The sequence below is a fragment of the Medicago sativa genome, chromosome 6 (assembly GCF_051527215.1).
Source record: "Medicago sativa cultivar Bolivia chromosome 6, Bolivia_mono, whole genome shotgun sequence".
NCBI classification, from domain to species: Eukaryota; Viridiplantae; Streptophyta; class Magnoliopsida; order Fabales; family Fabaceae; genus Medicago; species Medicago sativa.
Genome location: NC_140754.1, coordinates 19,524,688 through 19,546,199, shown reverse-complemented (window position 1 = coordinate 19,546,199; position 21,512 = coordinate 19,524,688). Strand labels below are relative to the sequence as shown.

At 33.9% G+C, this 21,512-nt stretch overlaps 2 protein-coding genes and 1 pseudogene across 6 annotated transcripts; 2 read left to right on the top strand and 1 right to left on the bottom strand.

Moving 5' to 3' along the window:
• Positions 1-4,551: 4,551 nt before the first annotated feature.
• LOC146913497 (uncharacterized) lies at positions 4,552-6,166 on the top strand. Its single transcript, XM_085720936.1, has 2 exons — positions 4,552-4,560; positions 5,037-6,166. Exons 1-2 carry the CDS (start codon positions 4,552-4,554, stop codon positions 5,574-5,576), a joined length of 549 nt encoding a protein of 182 aa, XP_085577062.1. The 3' UTR covers positions 5,577-6,166.
• Positions 6,167-7,774: 1,608 nt separating this feature from the next.
• LOC146913496 (peroxisomal acyl-coenzyme A oxidase 1-like) lies at positions 7,775-11,646 on the bottom strand. Of its 4 annotated transcripts, none has more exons than XR_015013610.1 (5): positions 11,139-11,641; positions 9,519-9,580; positions 8,921-9,052; positions 8,090-8,198; positions 7,775-8,013 (listed from the first exon to the last, which is right to left on the bottom strand). XR_015013610.1 is itself a non-coding variant. In XM_085716711.1 (4 exons), exons 2-4 carry the CDS (start codon positions 9,454-9,456, stop codon positions 8,154-8,156), a joined length of 306 nt encoding a protein of 101 aa, XP_085572837.1. In that variant the 5' UTR covers positions 9,457-9,580; positions 11,139-11,646; the 3' UTR covers positions 7,775-8,153. The 4 variants fall into 4 exon arrangements, 2 of the variants coding, with proteins under 2 accessions (XP_085572837.1, XP_085572836.1); XR_015013611.1 differs by having other exon boundaries at positions 9,328-9,580; positions 11,139-11,639; XM_085716711.1 differs by having other exon boundaries at positions 7,775-8,198; positions 9,328-9,580; positions 11,139-11,646.
• Positions 11,647-15,024: 3,378 nt separating this feature from the next.
• Positions 15,025-20,952, top strand: LOC146913495 (disease resistance protein RPV1-like; annotated as a pseudogene). The gene is made up of 6 exons (XR_015013608.1): positions 15,025-15,478; positions 15,569-16,118; positions 16,983-18,087; positions 18,300-18,575; positions 19,031-19,810; positions 20,243-20,952. The product of XR_015013608.1 is annotated as a disease resistance protein RPV1-like (transcript).
• The last annotated feature ends 560 nt before the right edge of the window (positions 20,953-21,512 follow it).

Here is a 21,512-nt window from a genome sequence, read left to right as displayed (position 1 = left end):
TTGGGTTGCTTCTGATTAACCATCACCTTAGGTTTTGGTACTTCAGAAGCAGTAACTATCTTCTTCTGAAACTTAGACTTCAGAACCCCAGATTTTGGTTTCACCAGACTCTGAGGAATAGGTTCTGATCTTTTCAGGATCCTGACCTTTGAAGTCTTGGAATCAGATTTGATCATAGCCTTTGACTTCGAGTTCTTTGGCTTTGAAGTAATTTTAGCCTTAGAACTAGAAGCTTCAGGTTCTGATTGAACAACAGTTTCCAACTCAGCCCCTTCTGGTACAAAGAATGTTTTCAGACCTTCCTTGATGCATTCACAACAAGATTTTAGATTGGTTCTCTCAAGTTTAACTTCTGGAAAACCAATTCCTCTGCCGTTGTTCTTGTAAATGCTATAAATCATAGAAGCCACTCTGCTTCTGTCAATGCCAGATATAATAAAATCTTCAAGAGCAATTTCATGGTTACTTAAAGGTTTTTCATTACACTTTTCTTGTAGCTTCTGACATAAGAACCTGAGCTGATCTTCATATGTTTTACACATGAAGTCAAAGCCCCTAAGTCCTTGTTCAGAAGCTTTCAGATCCAATAGAGTTGATTTTTGCTGTTGTACCAAATCAGCATATTTTTCTTTTAAATCCTTCAACTCATTGGTTCTTACTTCAAAATGTGTAAGAAGTTCTTTAAGTGACTCAACAAGTTCATCTCTGGGAATTTTGGAATATACCTCGTTTTCATCTTCTGAGTCTGAATCTGATCCAGCTTCTGAAGTTGCTGTTGCTACCAACCCAACAGCTACCTTTGCATCTTCATCAGCTTCCTCTTTATCAGATCCAGATTCACTACCCAAATCATCCCAGGTTGCCATTAAACTCTGCTTAATCTGCTTCTTGAGTTTGCTTGGTTTGAATGTAGACCTCTTTGACTTGTCCTTTGACTTTTCTCTTTGAAGATCAGGGCATTCAGCAATGAAGTGTCCAGGCTTCTTACAGTTGAAGCATCCCTTCTGATCTTCTTTCTTTGAGCTTCTGGAGTTACCCCTTCTAGAGAGAAACTTTCTGTTCTTCTTGGCCAGATATTGAAGTCTGTTTGAGAGCATGGCCATTTCAGCAGCATCTGGTTCAGAATCTGAACTTGACTGTTCTTCCTCTTCAGATTCAATCACTTTGAGAGCTTTTGATGACTTGCCTTTGGATGGAAGAGCTATTGATTTACTCTTCTTAGTAGACTCATGTTCATTAAGACTTAACTCATGAACTTTGAGAGAACTAACAAGATCTTCGACACTTAAAGTGTTTAAATCTTTAGCTTCCTCAATGGCAGTCACTTTTGGTCTCCATCTGGCGGGTAAGCTTCTGAGTATCTTGCTTACATGATCAGAAGCAACATAGCTCTTCTTTAGAATCTGTAGCCCAGAAACTAAGGTTTGAAACCTTGAGTACATCTCCTCAATAGTTTCATCATCCTTCATCTTGAATAACTCATACTGATGTACAAGCAGGAGAGCCTTTGCTTCTTTGACCTTCTTGCTCCCTTCATAATTTGAACAGAGAGAAGCAAACATAGCTTTAGCAGTGGATTTGTCACTCATCTTCATATACTCTGCTTTGGGTATGGCAGTGACAAGGGCTCCTCTGATAATATGATGCTTCTTGTAAAGTTTCCTCAGTTCTGGAGTATGTTTCTTTCTATCCACAGCAGCTCCTTCTTCATCAAGGACTATATCACCAACACCATCTTCCAGAATATCCCATAATTCTTCATCCAGGCTCATGATGTAACTGTAAAAGTTGGACTTCCACCAAGAGAACTCTTCAGCATCTCCATTGAACTTAGGAACTTTTCCAACACTGGTTTTCTTACTATCACTATAATCATGTGAGACATGTTTATAGCTAGTTTCACCAGAACCAGTAGGAGGAGGAGTAGACATGTTTTTCTCAGATCTTTGACTGTTGCACGGTTAAGTGATACACAACAGACCAAGGCTCTAGATACCAATTGAAGGTGAGAAAAACACAAGAAGGGGGGTTGAATTGTGTTTTGAAAAATTCTTCGTTTCTCCTAAAAACTGAACACACTGATCAGAAGCTAGGTGAGACAGCTTCTGAAGTGATAATCAGAATCTAAATGCAGCGGAATAAAACAGAGAGAGAGAAGAAGAACGACACAAAGCAATTATACTGGTTCCTTCCACAATCCGGAAGTAGTCCAGTCCCCCTTGCACTTCCAAGGAGATTTCACTATGAGTAATATCTGATTACAAATGCTCAAGCACACAAGCAAGAGACTTCCAATGCTCAAGCACACAAGCAAGAGACTTCCTTTGCTCAAGAACACAATCAAGAGACTTCCTGCTCAAGCACAACTGCAAGAGACTTCCTAACTAAACAAAATTACACAGAAAATTGTTTAAGGTTGAACACTTGATATACAATCAGAGGTGCTCACAATACAAATCAGATACAGACTCAATGGACTTAAGAATTTCTAAGATATGACTTTGAGACACAGAAATTCTAAGTGAATGCAGAACAATTTCAGCAGAGGTTTGGTACTTGTGAAAATCTTATGAGTCTTTCGTTCAGCGTTCTTGCATTACCAAATCTCTAGGTCTTCACTCCTTTATATAGAGGTGTGAAAGAGACGTTGTGAAATTGCCAGCACACCAAAGAGTCGTTAGTTGAAGCTTGATCTTTCACCAATGATCTTTTGCCTGATTTGGTTGTTGTCCTATGAAGAACCAATTTGAAATCCATTCCTTATCCAAAGGAACATATATGCAGGCGAGACCGTATTCTGGAGCTGTTTTCTTGTCTTGAAGCGTGGACATAAAACAGAGTAGTGGAGAACGTGGCTGTACAATTCGTACAATAGTACAATGTCAACGCTTTCGTCCAAAATGCAAGCACAAGCCTTCAAACACCTTTGAAATGACCGTTGCAAAATTCCACTAATCCTTTGTTTGTGTTTTCGAATCCAATGGACAGCTTTTGCATTGATAATTCTTCAATTCTTGAATCTTTTGCAAATCCAGTTGAGATTCGGCTTCTGGTGAAATAGCTTCTGATGAGGCAGCTTCTGAGGATGCAGCTTCTGATGATATGACTTCTGCAGCTTCTGATGACGCAGCTTCTGATGATGTGGCTTCTGGACCTCTTGTCTTCAGAAGCATTATTCTTCAGGAGCAGCTTTACTTCAGGAGCGGTATTTCTTCAGGAGCAGCTTGACTTCAGGAGCGCTTTGCCTTCAGAATCATCTAAGCTTCATTTTCTTTTGCTCTTTATTTGCTCATTCAGAACCAATGATGATGTAACTTTATAATTATGGTCCTGTACACTTGAACAAATATTAGCTAGTCCAATTTACAATTTTTAATACCTTGTTATCATCAAAACTCTTTAAGGTTCATTGTTAAACACATTTTGTTCCAACAAAGAATTATTAAAATTTCTTTGAAGATGAGGAGGGTATCCATGCTTCTTGTAGCATGTTTCTATGGTATGATTGCTTCTACCACAGAATGTGCAAACCCTATTCTTGTTGAAAGTAGAACCTTGATTGGTATTCTTGTACACATTTCCTGAATTACCATGCTTAGGTTTACCAGAATTCACAGCATTGATAGAGGGTAAAGAATCTTCAACAACTTGTACAAAATTACCCTGCCTTTCATGCTGCAACACCATGGAAAATATCCTATTCATTGGAGGAAGAGGATCCATGAGAAGGATCTGAGACTTAACCATGTTGAAATTGTCATTGAGACCAGTAAGAAAGCGCATAGCATACAACAAAATGTGATTTTTCCTAGCTGTGCGCATAGCCTCACAAGAACACTGAACTCTGCAACTACAACTAGGCATAGGCAAGTATATCTCTAGTTCTTCCCATAACACTTTCAATTCAGAGTAAAATGTAGTAACTGATTTAGAATCTTGTTGTAAAGAATAGATTTCTTGCACGAGTTCAGAAATTCGTACCAAATCACCTTGAGCAAAACGTTCCTTGAGATCATTCCACACATCCATGGCGTTTTCCATGAAAACAATAGATTGAGAAATTGAAGGATCTACTGAATTCAAGATCCATGAGTGAATCAACATGTTGCACCGATTCCATGCTCGAAAAGAAGGATCAAACGGATCTGTAACTGGAGGAATGGTGCCATCAACAAACTCATACTTCATTTTTCCCCCAAGAGCTCTACGCATCGAACGAGCCCAAGAATGATAGTTCGAACCATTCAACAATGGCGTAACCGTTACAGAGGATGGACCATCACTAGGGTGAACAAAATACGGGCTGGTTTGATCAAGAGCAACCTCATATGAAGGACTTGCACCATTGTTGTTGCGAGGTGCCATGGAAGCAGAAAACAGAGGAAAAAAACGAAGAAGAAGAAGAGAAAAAACGAAGCGGAAGAAGAAGTTCTCTTGAATCAAGAGGCTCGTGATACCATATTGAGAAAGTAAAAACTGTAACAGAAAAGAAAGAGAAAAAAGAAATATTGAAGAAAATGGAGAATATTATTGAATTGAATTGTGAAGACAATGCTTACAGTTATTTATAGCTCAACTACATGAGTACCATACTAAGCTAGCATGTACATCACACATATGATTGTACCCTAAGCTCTAACTAACTTGTAGTTTGTTACAGTTGTGAAAACTAGCCTAGGGTTTAGTTAGCTTGCGCTGCAAGTAACTGTTGTGTAGTGTGTTCCTCTTCCTTATCTTTGATCATCTGTGTTTCTATACTTTCCATGTTATTCTTCAATATAATTTGTCATTATTGTTAATTGTTATCTTCCCTCACTATTATTTTGGTTGGTATGTAACATTAAAGTGTCACTTATTTCGATGTAACTTGAAAAAAATTTAGCAGGCAAAATATGATTGATTACCGTATGAGAAAAATGATATCTTTATTATTATTATTTTTTTTTTTACAAATATATCTTTATTTGTTTGATAAATGATAAGGTGATAATAATATACTTGTCAATTAAATTTTGAGTTTATCTTTACTTTCACAGAATATGGATGTCAATGGGACTGGTGGTTGTTTCCTCCCCGGTGATAGTTATCCAAACTGGTTAAGTTTTAGTTCAGAAGGTTCTTCTGTAACTTTTAAAGTCCCTCAAGTGAAAGGGTGTAGGTTGAAGATGATGATGTGCATTGTCTATTTTTTAACCCCAGATAACATAACAATGGATGGCCTTAAAACCGTATTAGTGAAAAATTATACAAAGGCCACTATTCAGCTCTACAAGAGAGAGGCATTAGTCTCCTTTGAAGAAGAGGAAGGGCAGCGAGTAGTATCAAGTATGGATCCTGGTAATAAAGTGGAGGTCGTCATTGTTTTTAAGAACAATTTTATTGTGAAGAAGACATTCGTCTATCTTGTATATGATAAACCAGTTGGAGAAAAATGGGAGGTATATCATTTACCAGATTCGAATGTCATTGCTAGTAATGGTGATGAAAATGAATGCATTGGCAAGAGGATCTCTACTCGAGAGGAGTCTGCTGATTACTTCAATCATAACATAAAGAAGAAAAATCGAATGAAATAAATCAATGAAAAATGGCAAAACAATAGTTTGGTAAAAATCAATTTTCATGGTGCCTGCATACCTTTGTATTGGAAATAATGGTTTTCCATTTTCAACTAAGTTTTTGGATTTTATATGTGATGTTGCTTCGTGCAATTGTTATGAAGATTCTTCGTTTGTCCATCCCTCGATCTGGACTACGACTAGTTTCTTCTTCATGACCTAGCTAGGTGTATCCATGTTGGTACGTCTATGGTTGGTTTGGCCCGAAATGGCGTTTGTTGATGATTCGAAGGGAGTTGTTGAAACTTGGATTGTTTCTGTGTTGTCTGATGATTCATATGCCTACTTAGATACTCTGAACACTCACTCCACGTTTTTTACAATTCAGTTTCGCGTTCATATGTTGGTTTGCTGGATTGTCTGTGTTAATACTGGTTGTTTTGGGTTTTGTTCTATAGTCATTTTGGGTTGTTTCTATTTTTTGTACCACTATTGTATCAAATTGTTTGTATCACCATTCGGGTTTGTATCTGTGCTTTACTGAGCTAGGTCACTTTTTTTTGGTTACAAATGCAAAACAGCTAGGTCATTTGCCCTCGGTCTTGTTCTTCCCTTTCATTTTCATTTAATTTCTATTTTGCTTAAAAAAATTACAGTTTTTTCTTCCAACTCTTCCATGTCATATCTACGTTTTGTTAGGCGATTCTAATTGTATTACTGACTTTGGATTCTCAGGTGATAAAGTAAAAGTTGATTTTCCTTCATAGCAAACAAACAATAAAGGGTTTCTTACTTTCGTCCCAACATAATATTCTCTAATTCCTTCAAAAAAAAAAAAAAAATCTCTAATAAAAAACAAAATGAATACATTTGTTTTTTTTTTTAAGGAAAATTTTAATTAATACATTTGTATTTCCTTCAAAAAAAAAATAAACATTTGTATTTAACTAATATAATATTTTTTTAATTTAATTAATTTACAAATAAGTACAAATATCTATTGATATCTACAAGTATGAATACCATTACATTCGCCAATAGTAATTAACTAGTAAAAGATCAGTGTGACGCACACGTGTCTCATACCATCGCGATAATGATATAAAACAAATAATTATATTAGTATTAATGTGAAATATTTAAATATATTAAATGAAAATGATCAGCACTAGTGTAACGTTTCTAATAAGTATTTTTTCTTTTATATGCAAATTAAAATTCATAAATTACTAGCACCGCGTATGTTGTGAATTTTATTTGTTTATATCTGCGAAAGCAAATTTTTATATATCAATATGAGAAAGTTGATATGATAAAATTTTGAAAACACGTGATTATATTCAAAATATCAAATTAATGGTGTTTTTACTAAAAGAATTCAAAATGTCAAAATCATTGATTTCTGTATAAAATAATACTCCCTCCGGTCCTATTTATAAGAAACATTTAACTTTTTTGATTCATTGCATAAATAATGTATTTGGTTTACATTCTAGACAAGATACATCAATTACTCAATGAATCTAAAAAGTCAAATTTTTCTTATAAATAGGACCGGATGGAGTATCTAATTGTTCCACTTTTTTGTGACACAAAAACAAATTGCTCCTCTATCACTACAAGAAAAACTGCATTTTGCGACTTTTAAAAACGCTGATTGCGACTGTTAAAAGTGTCGCAAATGTACATTTGCGACTGTTCCCCAACAGTCACATTTGTTGGGGTCGCAACTGTCTTTTGCGACCCTTCGTGGAACAGACGCACCAACAGCCGCAAAAGGTGCTGCGACAGTTGCGAACAGTCGCAAATGAGGAGATTCATATGGAATTTAAGGGACTTGCGACATTTGCTAACAGTCGCAAATGTCTAATTTAAAAATTATTTTATCATGCCTGCGACTGTTTGAACAGCCGCAAATGTCTAATTTAAAAATTATTTTATATGCCTGCGACTGTTTGAACAGCCGCAAATGTCTAATTTAAAAATTATTTTATATGCCTGCGACTGTTTGAACAGCCGCAAATGTCTAAATTAAAAATTATTTTAATATGCCTGCGACTGTTTGAACAGCCGCAAATGTCTAATTTAAAAATTATTTTATTATGCATGCGACTGTATTTATTTACAGTGTATCTTGCTGTCAATTAAGAATAGAAGAGGAAAAGAAAAGCAAGGAACAATCAGCAAACAACCCCCAGTATTAAATAGCATAGTAATTGCAGTAAGAAAACTTGATTTAGCATGCAGGGAACATTGAATTCAACAAAAACAGTTTCAACTCAAAACAGGGCCATTTAGGCATTTTAATATAAGCTATGACAATATACTATGAATATAAAAATATAATTTCAGTACCTATGCTGGCATACTTTACATTCAGGTTTTGATCAGATCGAAGAGTAACTAGAGCAGGCAAAACATGAGTTGAAGCAGCCTTTGCATCAATATATGGAACCTAATAATTAGCAAGTTGTCTTAGTTTAGGCATTTGTATGAGATGCATCTAGAAACTACGAAAACAACACTCTTACAATAACTTTCAGCAGCTGGGCTGCAGTTATTTTCATGCCCATGTTATCAACTGAGAAATAACCTTCATGATCCCAACTGAGAAATAACCTTCATGAGATGTCTTGCAACCTACAAGAAATTTTCTGGAAGTTATCAAACAACTCTACACCACTCTCAATTAAAAATACATTTGATTTCCGGAAGTTATACAATAAATCTCCCAAATCCAACTGCACCAGGGCATACGAAACACAGAAACCTAGAAAGATTACATGGGAATATTGTTTAAAGTATGAAGAGTACAGTCACATAAGAATAGGCAAGAATAACTAATGATGATTATTTTACTTATTTCTATCCTTTTGGAACTTCTTTCCATTATAAATACTATAAACAGCCCTGAACTCGTAAACTACAAACAAAATCAGCACGTAATTTTATCGGAATCCAATATAAAAAAAACAAAGGTCTTACTCCAAAACAAGCAAGCAGCTATACTGCAAACAAGAAATAACACACAATGTGATGCAATAAAGTACAACCTCCGTCCCTAATTATAAGATCCCCTTGAGTAAATTACGGAAATTAAGAAAGGTGGTTGTTGTATTAAACTTATTGATAATTTGTATCGTTTTAACAAGTTTATCCTTTAGGAGAGAGAATCAGTTAATGTTTGCATACGGATATTTATTACGGAGCATAGCAAAAGATGCAACACAATCAAGGGTATATTGGTGAAGAAATAATTAATACACTTGAACATTTTAAAGGGATCTAATAAAAAGGGACAAAGAAAAAACTCAAGAGTGTCATATATTTAGAGACGGGTAGTATATTCAAGATATATAAACCTGTAAAAGCAGCACAATGTTGTCTCCTTCATATGTGCAGGTCGGAACATAGACTGCAAATAACTCGGGGAGACCACTGCTACAAAGGTAACCATGTCCACCACATAGTTTGCGGCATTCCTCAATTCCATCCTGAAAAATAAAGGGAATTTAACTTAATTTGAACTTCAAAGAATTTAAATATTTTGTGAAGTGAACACCATGTATTAGGACATTTAAATGGTGATAAAAATAAGTACAATGATAACATTAGAGACACTCGGACCATTTTATATGCTTAATCACCTTTTTATTGCATTTCACATTCTTTTTAATTTAAAGAAAACCCCAGAAGCATCTGTTTTGATAAAATAAGACTGTCCAGCAGCAACTAATAATGTGTATCGACAAGGGCTTGCACAAATCACCTGTGATTCAAGACTTCCATTATTTCCCCCAAACTGTCTTCGAACAGCACTGTATCTTGCAGCAATGCAAACAGCTCTCGACAAAGCAGTCGACGCATCGGAGACAATTGTTTGTCTCACATATACCATATACCAGAGTACCGTAAACTAATTGTCTCGGAACATTCGGTACACTATAGATACGGTCTAACCTGTAAAGCCTTGCAAAAGCCTCTGTTACAGCCTTAGTTCTCTTGTCATCCATTGTGAAGCACTGAAAAGAGAGATTGAGACTTAGAACGCAGATACATAAGTGCCCGTATTACAGATCTATTATACCAAGTGACAATGCATTTTTGGAATTACATTAACATTGACATGGGGAAGTCAATAACATTAACATTGGATTGAATGACAATAAATTGATCTCAACATATGCATGAGTAGTAAATAATAATCCCATGCTTCAGATACAAATTCATTGACTAAGTTTCTACATAAACCGGAAGTTCAAATGATTGCAAGTTTTATACAGTATTTGTAGGGAAACTAACTAGAAAGGCTTCACTTTGAGTAAAAACAGATATCTTTTGGTATCTAAATGTCAAAACCTATTCAAAGAAAGTGGTACCTAAATGTCAAAACATGTTCAAAGACATAAGAAAAGATTTTCATAAGGAAAAAAGAGCACATTGACATGGTTCTAATGTTCTTTTGGAAGAATCATAAATATCACATGTCTGTTTGCTTATCCATTTAATAAGAATAATAAAAGAAAACACCACTTCATTATAAGAAGACATATAAACCTCATCCATCTACTTCATGATCGTAAACTTCTTGTCACAAATAACGAACAAGTTTGATGTGATAAGTAATAACACACATAACCTTACTCACACCGAAAAAATCTTATAACTAGCACCATGTACTTCCTTTAGTCCATAATATTCACACTAGATATGTGCTTAAATTGGATATTCAATATTCTTTAAAAAAAAAAAATGACATCACAATAGTATTCTATAACATATAACAGAAGAAGATTATTATTAATGCAGAGACAGCAAGAGTCCCATATCAGCTGAGTGTGAAACAACTCCCATTTTAAGCATAGCAGCCCCTCTTATTAGCCCAATATGTATGTATGAACTCTCCGATTCACCATCTTTCATTTGAAAACTGACAGAACAATCAAATTGATTATCGCTACAGCACCGACATTTCTGATCGAAGGCTATTTCGTTATCGACACGAGTCAGTGTTCAATACAAACACATGTCATTACATTCAATTCTACCATTTTCTCAAATTATTACTTATGTTACGTGTAAGTGTCTCATGTCTGCGTTGGTGCTTCATCACCTCCAAAAACATTCATCCACAGATCGCTCAATGTACATCATTTCAACTTATGGATATTTTTTCACATAAATTTCCATATAACCACACAAGGAACAAGCAAAAATTTCATCAAATAACACTAAAAGAATTGTCTCGTCATATCATAAAAAAATATCTCAGCTTATTAAAATATTAAAATTATTTGATTTTGTTGTATTCAAATTCAATGTCCATACAAAATCACATTGAAATAAATACAGAGAGAAGAATGAAATAAAAAACAAGAATAGAATTTCTCAATGAATTTCTCAGCATATTAACAACAATAATCACTGAAATCAACAAAAAAAAACTAAAAATTCTTTAAAAAATAAAAACAGAAATTATCGAGAAGATTTGGTGGAGAAATCATAGAATGAGTATCATATTCAAACTTTGAAATTAATCATCTCAATGCATAAAATCCAAAAATAGTATCAGAATCTTACCGAAAGTTCCGCCGTAGTCAAGTTCTTGCAAACCCTAAACCTTGCGCGTGATGAGATTGCAAGAGAAGATACCTTTGACCTTGAATAGTTTGAAGCCCCGAACTCGTTTAGATCTAGATCGTTTGGTTGAATCTCAATCTCACCTTGAATCGTGCAGATTTTCATGGATTGAGAGGGTTTGTGAGATTAGGAATTTGGGGGTTTTGTTAATGAGAGGGAAATTTTGGGGTTTTAACTACGATATATGGGGGATTTTTTTTTTTTTTTGAGATTTGGGGGATTTTTGATAATGAGAATGAAACTTTAGATTAGATCTGTGTGCGCCTGCATAACAAAGGAGAAGGAGGGAGCTATACGATATATGATATGATAAGAAAAAACAATGTCATAAGTAAAAAAATGATGCGGCTGTTGTAAAAAAAGGTCGTATGAACCGTCGCAGATATTAAATTGCGACTGTTTTCTTTGAACTGTCGCAAATGTAGTGTCGCAAAATAACAAATTTCTTGTAGTGTATCTACTAATCTACTATAACCCTTTTTCTTTAAATAAGTTTGTTATCGATTTTTAAGAATCTTGTATTGCAAATGACCATGTAACCTATTAAATTAAGGACATTAAAAAATGGTTTTTTTTTTTGAATGGCAAAATATATATATATATATATATATATATATATATATATATATATATATATATATATATATATATATATAGATAAATAGTGATAGAAACAACCGCAATAGAATGTAACAATATACACAAGGGGAGCCAACAAATGACTCTACACCCAACCTCCGCAAAGGCAACAGCGCAAAACCCCACAGGCGGGGCCAGGCCGAACCCACAGGGAGAAAGCCCCAAAAAAAAAAAAAAAAGCATCAAAAGGACCAAAAACACCAAAAGCCAAGCGCCCACCAAAGCAGCAAGCCAAGCAAACACCTGCAAGCACAAAGAACATCAAGAAAGAGCCCAAAAGGCCACACCAGAAAGGAAGGGGAGATACAACCCCACCCAACCCAACCGGCAGCCCCAAGCAACCAACCACCACAAAACCCTACCGACTCAAACACAGGATGGGTTGCACCTCCCACTCAAAGAGAGAGCAGGGACTAGCCGGGCACTTAGCCTGGAACCACTTCCAAGCTAAGAGTTTAACTCTATCCACCACAGGCTCCTCACGGAGTAAACCACCAGCAAAAATCCGGTCGTCGTTCCGGGACGCCCAAATGGTCCAAATAACAGCATGCCAAACAAGAAGCAGACCTAACCTAACTTTCCTCCCCCCTCCTAACCCAGTAAACGCCTGAAACTGCTGGGGTAGCCCCAGAGGCGACACAAACTCCCAACATTAAAAAATGGGTTAATAGGCCTTTACCTCTCTGTAATATAGATCACTTTTGGTTTTGCCCCCTGTAAAAAAAAATTGGATTCGGTCCTTGTAAAAATTTTTTGTTTTGGAAAACCCCCCTAGCCCAGCTGACTGTACATTTTTGCTGATGTAGCATGCTGCGTCACCTTTGTCGGATGACGTGGCGCGCTGACTGTATAATTATTTTTTTATTTTTTATATGGGGTACACGTGGCATTTATATTTTTTTTAAAATTAAAAAAATTCTGGAAAAATGAAAAATAATGAAAAGATAAAAAAAAGAACGGAAAAATTAATAAAAATGATTAAAAAAACTTAAAAAACAAAAATAATTATGGAAAATTTAATTAAAAAAATCTGGTATAATGAAAAATAATGAAATAATCAAGAAAATTTAATAAAAAAATCTGGGAAAATTTAAAAAATCTGGTAAAATCTAGAAAATTTAATAATAAAAATCTGGAGAAATATAAAAAATTAATATATATCAAAATTTCAAAAAAATTAAAAAAATCTGAATCAAATTAAAATTATAAAAAATTGAAAATATATTATTATATAATTATTTTGATTTTGAAAATTAATTTCTAGAATTTTATTTTATTCGAAAATATAATCTAGATGAATAACAGGATACAATTGATATTGATTGACACCGGTATATAAGTCATGTTATACTATTGAATAACAAGCCCTTAATTATACTCATCATGATCTAATGTTATGGTTTTTTAATTATGAAAATACTTTCCAATATTTTGATTTTTTTTATAAAAAATAAAAAAAAACAAACTTTTAAATTTCGAAAGAAAAATCTGAACTTTCATGTTTAATTCTATTCTTATTATATTTATAAATTTCAAAATATTTTGAGTTCCTGAATTTTTCATTTTTTTATAAATAAAACTTCTTACTTTCGAAAAAAAATATGAATTGTTTTCATTTTTTCAGAATTTTTAATTTTTTCCGCTATCGAAAATAATATGGAAATATGAATTTTTTTCATTTTTTTAAATTATTCCAGATTTTTTTTACTAAATTTTCTAGATTTTTTCATTTTTATTAATTTTTCCATAATTATTTTCGTTTTTTTAATCATTTTTATTAATATTTTTATTTTTCAAGAATTTATTTCATTTTTTTGTAATATTTTTTCGTTTTTTAAATTTTTTTTAATAATTTTTTTAATTTTTTTAAAAAAAATCATAAATGGCACGTGTACCCCATAAAAAAATAAAAAATAAAAAAATTATATAGTCAGCGCGCCACGTCATCCGACAAAGGTGACGCAACATGCCACATCAGCAAAAATATACAGTCAGCTGCCCTAGGGGGGTTTTCCAAAACAAATTTTTTTTACAAGGACCGAATCCAAAAATAAAAATTTACAAGGGGCAAAACCGAAAGTGGCCTATATTACAGGGGGGTAAATGCCTATTAACCCTTAAAAAATTGACGATAGATTAGTAAAATTGTTGAACATTAATTTTAATATAGTATCAGTAGACTAGTTTTTTAGTTGAAAGAATAGTATTAGTAGATAGATAATCAGCCCCCGTGAATTTAACTCAGTTGATATAAGAACAATGCATAATATATTGAAGGTGCAATGTTCAAATTCCGGACACCACACCAAACCAAAAAAAGATTGATAATCAAAGTTGAACTAAGGTAGCATTTTTGAAGTTGAGATTATGATGTCCACCGCAAATGTTGACCCAAGACACTAAACCTGACTACTTTAAGTTCGCACGTACCGCCAACTGCTTGTCACTCTCCATTATTTTTTTGAGTGGACCACATGTATCCATTAGCTTCTTTTTTTTGACAAAATATCCATTAACTCTTCTTGTAAGTATGTAATCATTAGTCGTCTTTGGAAAAGCCTTAACATCATAAATTACATGTATAAACTAAAAAAAATTCCATAGGTTGCTGGTTTATACTTTCTTTCAATTTTAAATATAAAAAAATTTCTTTTTTTAGATTTATTCAATAAATAAGTAATTAATTATATTATTTATTCAATGAATCTAAAAAAATATTTTTCTCTTTATTTAAGACTTAAGGAGTAATATAGACCAGATATATCAATTATCCAATAAATTTACAAAGTCAAATATTTCTTTATAAATAGAATTGGAGGGACTACTTCAAAAATAGTCAAAAGAAGAATTAGATATTTTGGAGTGGAGATTATGATGTCCACAGCTGCTTGCTTCTCACTCTCAATTTTTTATTATTTTTTCTGATTTTTTTAATTTTTTTAATTTATTTAATTTGGAAATGATTATGTGGCATTTTAATTTTTAAAAAAATTAGTAATTACACACGTGGTCTGCCACGCATGCGTTGACCAGGTCAAAATTGATCAAAAGGATCAAAGTTGCAAAGGGACTAAAAGTTAAGGGGCCAAAATTGTAGTTTTCATACTTGGGGGACCAAAATCGCAACCTTTTGAAAGATAGGGGGCCAAAGTTGCACTTTAGCCTTATTTTTAATACCTTTTTGGATTTTTACTCCGTTGTTAGAAAGGTCTCACTCTCACCATTTCATTCATACTTTTCCGCCATTATCAGATCCAAAAAAAAAATAATGGAGAACAAAAAACCTTCCTCATCTTTATCATACAACTTTAAACGTTCCCCATCGCCACCACCGGTAACAGACGGTGAATATATTTCAAAGACCTCTGTTTCTGCACCCGGAGAGCAGGTGTTTGTGGTGGATCATTTGAGTGGCGAGAGTGGTGGTGGTAAGGTGGTTTCCCCTTCACTGGATTCACTACCTGGGATCACTCTTCGCAGAATATTAAGATGGAAACGGAGGGCGACAGCGAAGGTGTCAAGATCTTTCCATTACCCCACCCCTGTGGAAATGGAGGAAATGGAAAGGTGGAAGAGAATTTCAGATTCTAGATATCCTCCTAAGTCTACCATTAAATGGCCATGGCTAACTCAGGAAGGAGGTGAATACACTATTCTCTTTTACTTATATTACATTAATATATTTTATTTTGAAGCCACACATTTTTATTGATTTCTCTCTTTTTTATCAGAGTCTCCGCCACGGCGTAATAGGCCAAAACCGGTAAGGATTCATGACGTGTTCTTAAGTTTTAGAGGGGAAGATACCCGTTCTTCCTTCACTTCACATCTCTATGCTTCTCTTCAAAATGCTGGAATTAATGTTTTTAGGGATGACGATTCGCTTCAGAGAGGAGAACCAATTTCAATATCACTTCTGCAAACAATTGAAAAGTCTCAAATCTCTGTGATTGTTTTTTCAAGAAATTATGCAGATTCGCAATGGTGTCTAAATGAGTTGGTGAAAATAATGGAGTGCCGTAAAACCATAGGGCAGGTAGTTTTGCCAGTGTTCTATGATGTAGATCCATCTGAAGTACGTCACCAAACTGGTATGTTTGGAAAATCATTTCAAAGTCTCTTTAATAAGATTTCAGAGGTGAAGGAGGAAGATAAGCAGCTGAAATCGGAGCGGTTTCAAAGTTTCTTGGAGAAAGATAAGCTGCTGAAATCGGAGCGGATATGGAGAGTTGCGCTTAAAGAGGCAGCTGGCCTTGCAGGATGTGTAGTTCTAAATTTTAGGTAATTTGACTAATTCAACCATTATATACTTTTGATTGTGGAACTAAGTTGGACTTGCTTTCTTGACCAAAACACAAAAAATTGGACTTGCTTAAACCTAGTGGTTAACTAGCTTTAGCAAAGAACGATCTGACTTTTCAAAATGAAAAATGCTAAATATAGCGAAGATTTTTATCCCGAAGCATCACGATGTAGCATTGCTTCTATCTGCACATGTGATCTCTCTTGTCCAAAACTTCTCTGTTCCATTTTCTTTATTTTAATTTTTAATTTTCATCTCTCTTCAACCTCACCATCCATTTCCTCTTCTTCACTAAACATTTATCAAAGTATTTCACTATAAAGCTACTATTTTTTCTTATCTGGTAATCTCATTTTCCAACACATTACTTTGGCAACTTAATATCACAAAATGACAAGAAGAATCCAGCGTTGAATAGTTTGCATCAGTTGTGGGTAGCATGTGACAATCGGTTACTTTTTATCCAAACCTCTTTTTTCATTTTGATAAAAATTTAAATGTATAGCAAAATGGCTGCAATCGTGAAAAATTCGCGAGAAATATCTCGCAAGATATAGCATGGCTCTTTCAAAATATATACCAACCAAACTCCTAATTACAATGGGTCCCCTTTCGATGGATACCAGGATGGAGTTCATTTAACATAAAGTTTAATTACTTTCTATTCAAAGAGTGCAAATAATAAATAACTTACATAAATTAAAATAGTGTAACTACTGCAAATTATATTTTAATGTTTAAAACAGATTTCTTATTTTATGTTTTTAATGTTCAGAAACACTCCTTTGTTCCTTTTTAATTGTATTTGTATCTTCAACTTTTCCTTGGCCCACGTTCTCTAGGAATGAAAGTGAGGCAATCAAGGACATTGTGGAAAATGTTACACGTGTGCTTCACAAGGGAGACTTGTTCATTGCTGATAATCCAGTGGGACTCGAATCTCGAGTACAAGATGTGATTCAATTGCTAGACATTCAACGTTCAAATGATGTTCTGCTACTAGGGATCTGGGGTATGGGAGGTATTGGTAAAACAACCTTAGCCAAAGCCATTTACAATGAAATTGGTCGCAATTTTGAGGGTAGGAGCTTCCTTGAAAATGTTAGGGAAGTTTGGGAGCAAAATGTTGGACCGATTTCTTTACAAAAGCAAATTCTCTTTGATATTTGCGGAGAAAGGAAAACTAAGATACAAAACATTGAGTCAGGGAAAAGTATACTAAAGGATAGACTCTTCTATAAAAGAGTACTTCTAGTACTTGATGATGTGAATACATTTGACCAACTGAATGCTTTGTGTGGAAGGAGTATATGGCTTGGTTCAGGGAGCAGAATAATCATTACAACTAGAAATATGAAAATACTTAGAGGTAATAGAGTTGACCAAGTTTACAAAATGAAAATAATGGATGAAAGAGAATCAATGGAGCTCTTTAGTTGGCATGCATTCAATCAAGCAAGTCCAACAGAAGATTTTGCTGGAATTTCAAAAAATGTAGTTGAGTATTCTGGGGGATTGCCACTGGCTCTGGAAGTCCTTGGATCGTATTTGTTTGATATGGGGGTCGAAGAGTGGAAGTGTGCATTAGAAAAACTCAAAAGAATTCCTAATGATCAAGTACAAAAGAAGTTAAGAATAAGCTACGATGCTCTAAGTGATGACACCGAGAAAGATATATTCCTTGACATAGCTTGTTTCTTTATTGGCATGGACAGGAATGATGTTATACATATATTAAATGGTAGTGAACTTTTTGCAGAGATTGGAGTAAGTGTCCTTGTTGAGCGAAGCCTTGTGACTGTTGATGATAGGAACAGACTTGCAATGCATGATTTAGTACGAGATATGGGAAGAGAAATCATTCGTGAGAATTCACCAAAGGAGCCTGAGAAGCGTAGCAGGTTGTGGTTTAATAAGGATGTGCTTGACGTATTATCAGAGCAAACCGTAAGAATTCATATATGTTTTGTTGATTCTCACAAGAACTTTCGAACATTAGTGCGATTGAGATTTGAAAATATTTAGTTTAGCTATGAATCATTTTGTGCTTCCCAACCTCTAATGACATGATCAATTTAATGACATTTTTTACTTTATGTCTTGTATCTTTAATATTTATTATGTGCATATTTTAATTATTTTCCCATCATATTTCATAGGGAACAAAAGCTGTTGAGGGATTAGCTTTGAAATTGGGAACAGCAAATGGAAAATGCTTTAGTACCAAAGCATTCAAGGAGATGAAAAAACTCAGACTGCTTCAACTTGCTGGTGTACAACTTGATGGGGACTTTGAATATCTTTCAAGAAATCTGATATGGCTTTCTTGGAATGGATTTCCTTTGAAATGCATTCCTTCGAGTTTTTATCAAGAAAATTTAGTTTCCATTGAGTTAGTAAACAGCAATGTCAAACATGTGTGGGAAGAGCCCCAGGTATTATTTTTTTATGTAGTTAAAAGAAGGGAAATCATGGATTCCAATCTTTAATATTTAGTTAAATAGGTTTTGAATTTAAATTTCAAACTAATACATCATGTTAAACCAATGTATATTGCTATTAAAAACAACTGATGTTGCAATAAATTAAATAGTTTAATTTCCATTATCAAGGTTACTGATACATTGTAATTTCTTGCATTTATTTCTTGAGAAATGATATTTGAACATCCATTTTTTTTTACAACTTTTGTGACAACTTTTTCTTTCATACTCATATTATTTTTTACTTTATCTCTTTATTGTTTTGATTTTCGTGCAAATACTACTTTTTCCTTGTAAATTATGGTTGTCCCGTAAGTTGTCAACCAAATGGTTTGTTCAAATAACACTCCTCTTATTTTTTTATGTTTCATCTATAAGTTTCCTTTATAACATTTATATTCTTGCAGAGGATGGAGAAGCTGAAAATTCTCAATCTTAGTCATTCTCATTATCTGACAAAGAGCCCAGACTTTTCAAACATGCCTAATCTTGAACAGTTAATACTCGCAGATTGTCCAAAGTTGTCTGAAGTTTCTCACAATATTGAAGATCTCAATAAAATTATTCTGATAAATTTGGAAGATTGTATTAAGCTTCAAAGCCTTCCAAGAAGTATCTATAAGTTGAAATCATTGAACACTCTTATTCTTTCCGGGTGTTTAATGATTGACAAATTGGAAGAAGATTTGGAACAAATGGAATCTTTAACCACCCTGCTTGCAAATAACACTGCAATAACTAGAGTGCCGTTTTCATTAGTAAGGTCCAAAAGCATTGCATATATTTCCTTGTGTGGCTATGAAGGATTCTCACATGATGTGTTTCCAGCGATCATTTGGTCTTGGATGTCACCAACAAATAATCTCCCATCCCCATTTCAAACATCTCTTGTTCCTCTAGATGCTTAAAATAGTGGTTTCCATGACCTAGCATCTATGTACAAGTACCTTCCATGGCTTCGATGTCTTTGGGTTGAGTGTGGCTCAGAACGTCAACTTTCTCAAGACACAGAAAGAATTTTGGATGCCTTATATGCTACCAATTCTAAAGAATTAGAATCATCCTCTACTTCTCAAGGTTGCAGTCGAGTTCACATTTCAGGATCAAAAACTTCTCTGAAATCTCTATTTATTCAAATTGGAATGAATTGCCAAGTCACCAATATTCTGAAAGATATCATTTTACAGGTTTCACATAGAACTCTCTACGTCTTACATTTATATAATAATTGCAATTGTCATATTTTTATAGCACATCGTTTTTGTCATACCTGATGATTCCATTTGTTTTTCAAATTAAGAACAAATACCTATTTCAAATTAACATTAAAAACTTTCAGCCCATAAGTAAGAACATTGTATTTTATTGTTATTTACTGCTTTTAGTTTATAAACTAAAAGTCTGTTTTATAGTGGTAAAATTTGTTACTATCATTATCTTCCCTCACTATTATTTTGATTGGTATGGAGTTTTTCAGTTGGACTGATTGTCTGTTTTATGAATCCAAGCAAATATTTCCCTGTAGCATCGAAATATGATTAATTACCTTATGAGAAAAATTATATCTCCAACTGTAGAATAAATGACTAGATCGATGTTAATATTTTGAACCTTCACAGAATATGGATGTCAATGAGAGTGGTGGTTATTTCCTCCCTGGTGATAGTTATCCAAATTGGTTAACCTTTAATTCTGAAGGTTCATCTGTAACTTTTGAAGTCCCCCTAGTGGAAGGACGTAACTTGAAGACAATGATGCTCATTGTCTATACATTAACTCCACATGATGTAACATCAAGTGGCCTTAAAAACATGCTAGTGAAAAATTACACAAAGGCTACCATTCAGCTCTATAAGAGTGAGGCATTAGTCTCCTTTGAAGATGAAGAGGGTCAGAGGGTAGTATCAAGCATAGAACCTGGTAACAAAGTGGAGGTCATGTTTGTTTTTGAAAACAGTTTCATTGTGAAGAAGACAGCAATTTATCTGGTATATGATGAACAAGATTTGAATCTCTTTGCTTGTAGAGGTGATGAAAGTGGATGCTCTGTAAAGAGATTCTCTGCTGAAGACGAACCCACTGATGACTTCAATCAGAACAGAAAGAAGAAAAACCGAGTGGAATGAGTCAATCAAACCAATTCTTATGCTGCATGCATACCTTTGTATAGGCAACAATTGTTTTCCATTTTTGTCTGAAGTTTATAGATTTTATCCAATGCTAAGTTTTTGTAATCCTATAGGGATGTCAATTTAAGTTACAAACCTCCCATGATATATCTAGGTTTTGGCATGTGGCTCTAATTCTATTAGTACTCATTTTTGAATTATTATTGAAACATCTTCGTCGAATTTATTTGTGTGTTTGGATTCTCAGGTGAGAGAATGAAAGTTGATTTTCCCTCATAGAAAAAGTGATTTAAAATAAAAATCTAAATAAAAAAAAAATTGAATTGATGCTCTATAAGAGAATGTGGTAGACAGTTGTATATATGGTGAAAGATTTGTTTAACAGCAAATAGATGATTTCAATTAATAGAAAGAAAATCAATACATAAAGCTTGTTGAATTTGAGTTGGAGAATTTTCCTGGTTGAAGTTCTAAATGCTGAATGATTAGCTATTCTAACCATACCATCAGCTATAGCATTTAAACGTGATTTAACAATTTGAACAGAACTGTTTTCATTTTCAACCTTGCTTAGAAAACTTCTGTAGTCCTAAATGATATAGGATATATGGATGTCATTGATAACTTTATAAAACATTAATATGTTTTTGATCATCTTGCAGCCAGGGGGATATGGTTGAGTGGTCTGATTTCATAATTTTGGGGTTGCTTGATTGAACTAAATGCACTTTCGGATGACATAAATTTCTTTGAACACAAA

Excerpts from the sequence above, each read along its gene's own strand:
- LOC146913496 (XM_085716710.1), bottom strand. The coding sequence starts at position 11,303 with ATGAAAATCTGCACGATTCAAGGTGAGATTGAGATTCAACCAAACGAT. Across the intron at positions 9,581-11,138 it reads TGACTACGGCGGAACTTTCG|TGCTTCACAATGGATGACAA; the intron begins GTAAGATTCTGA and ends CTCTCTTTTCAG. Across the intron at positions 9,053-9,518 it reads GCTTTTGCAAGGCTTTACAG|GATGGAATTGAGGAATGCCG; the intron begins GTTAGACCGTAT and ends TTTATTTTTCAG.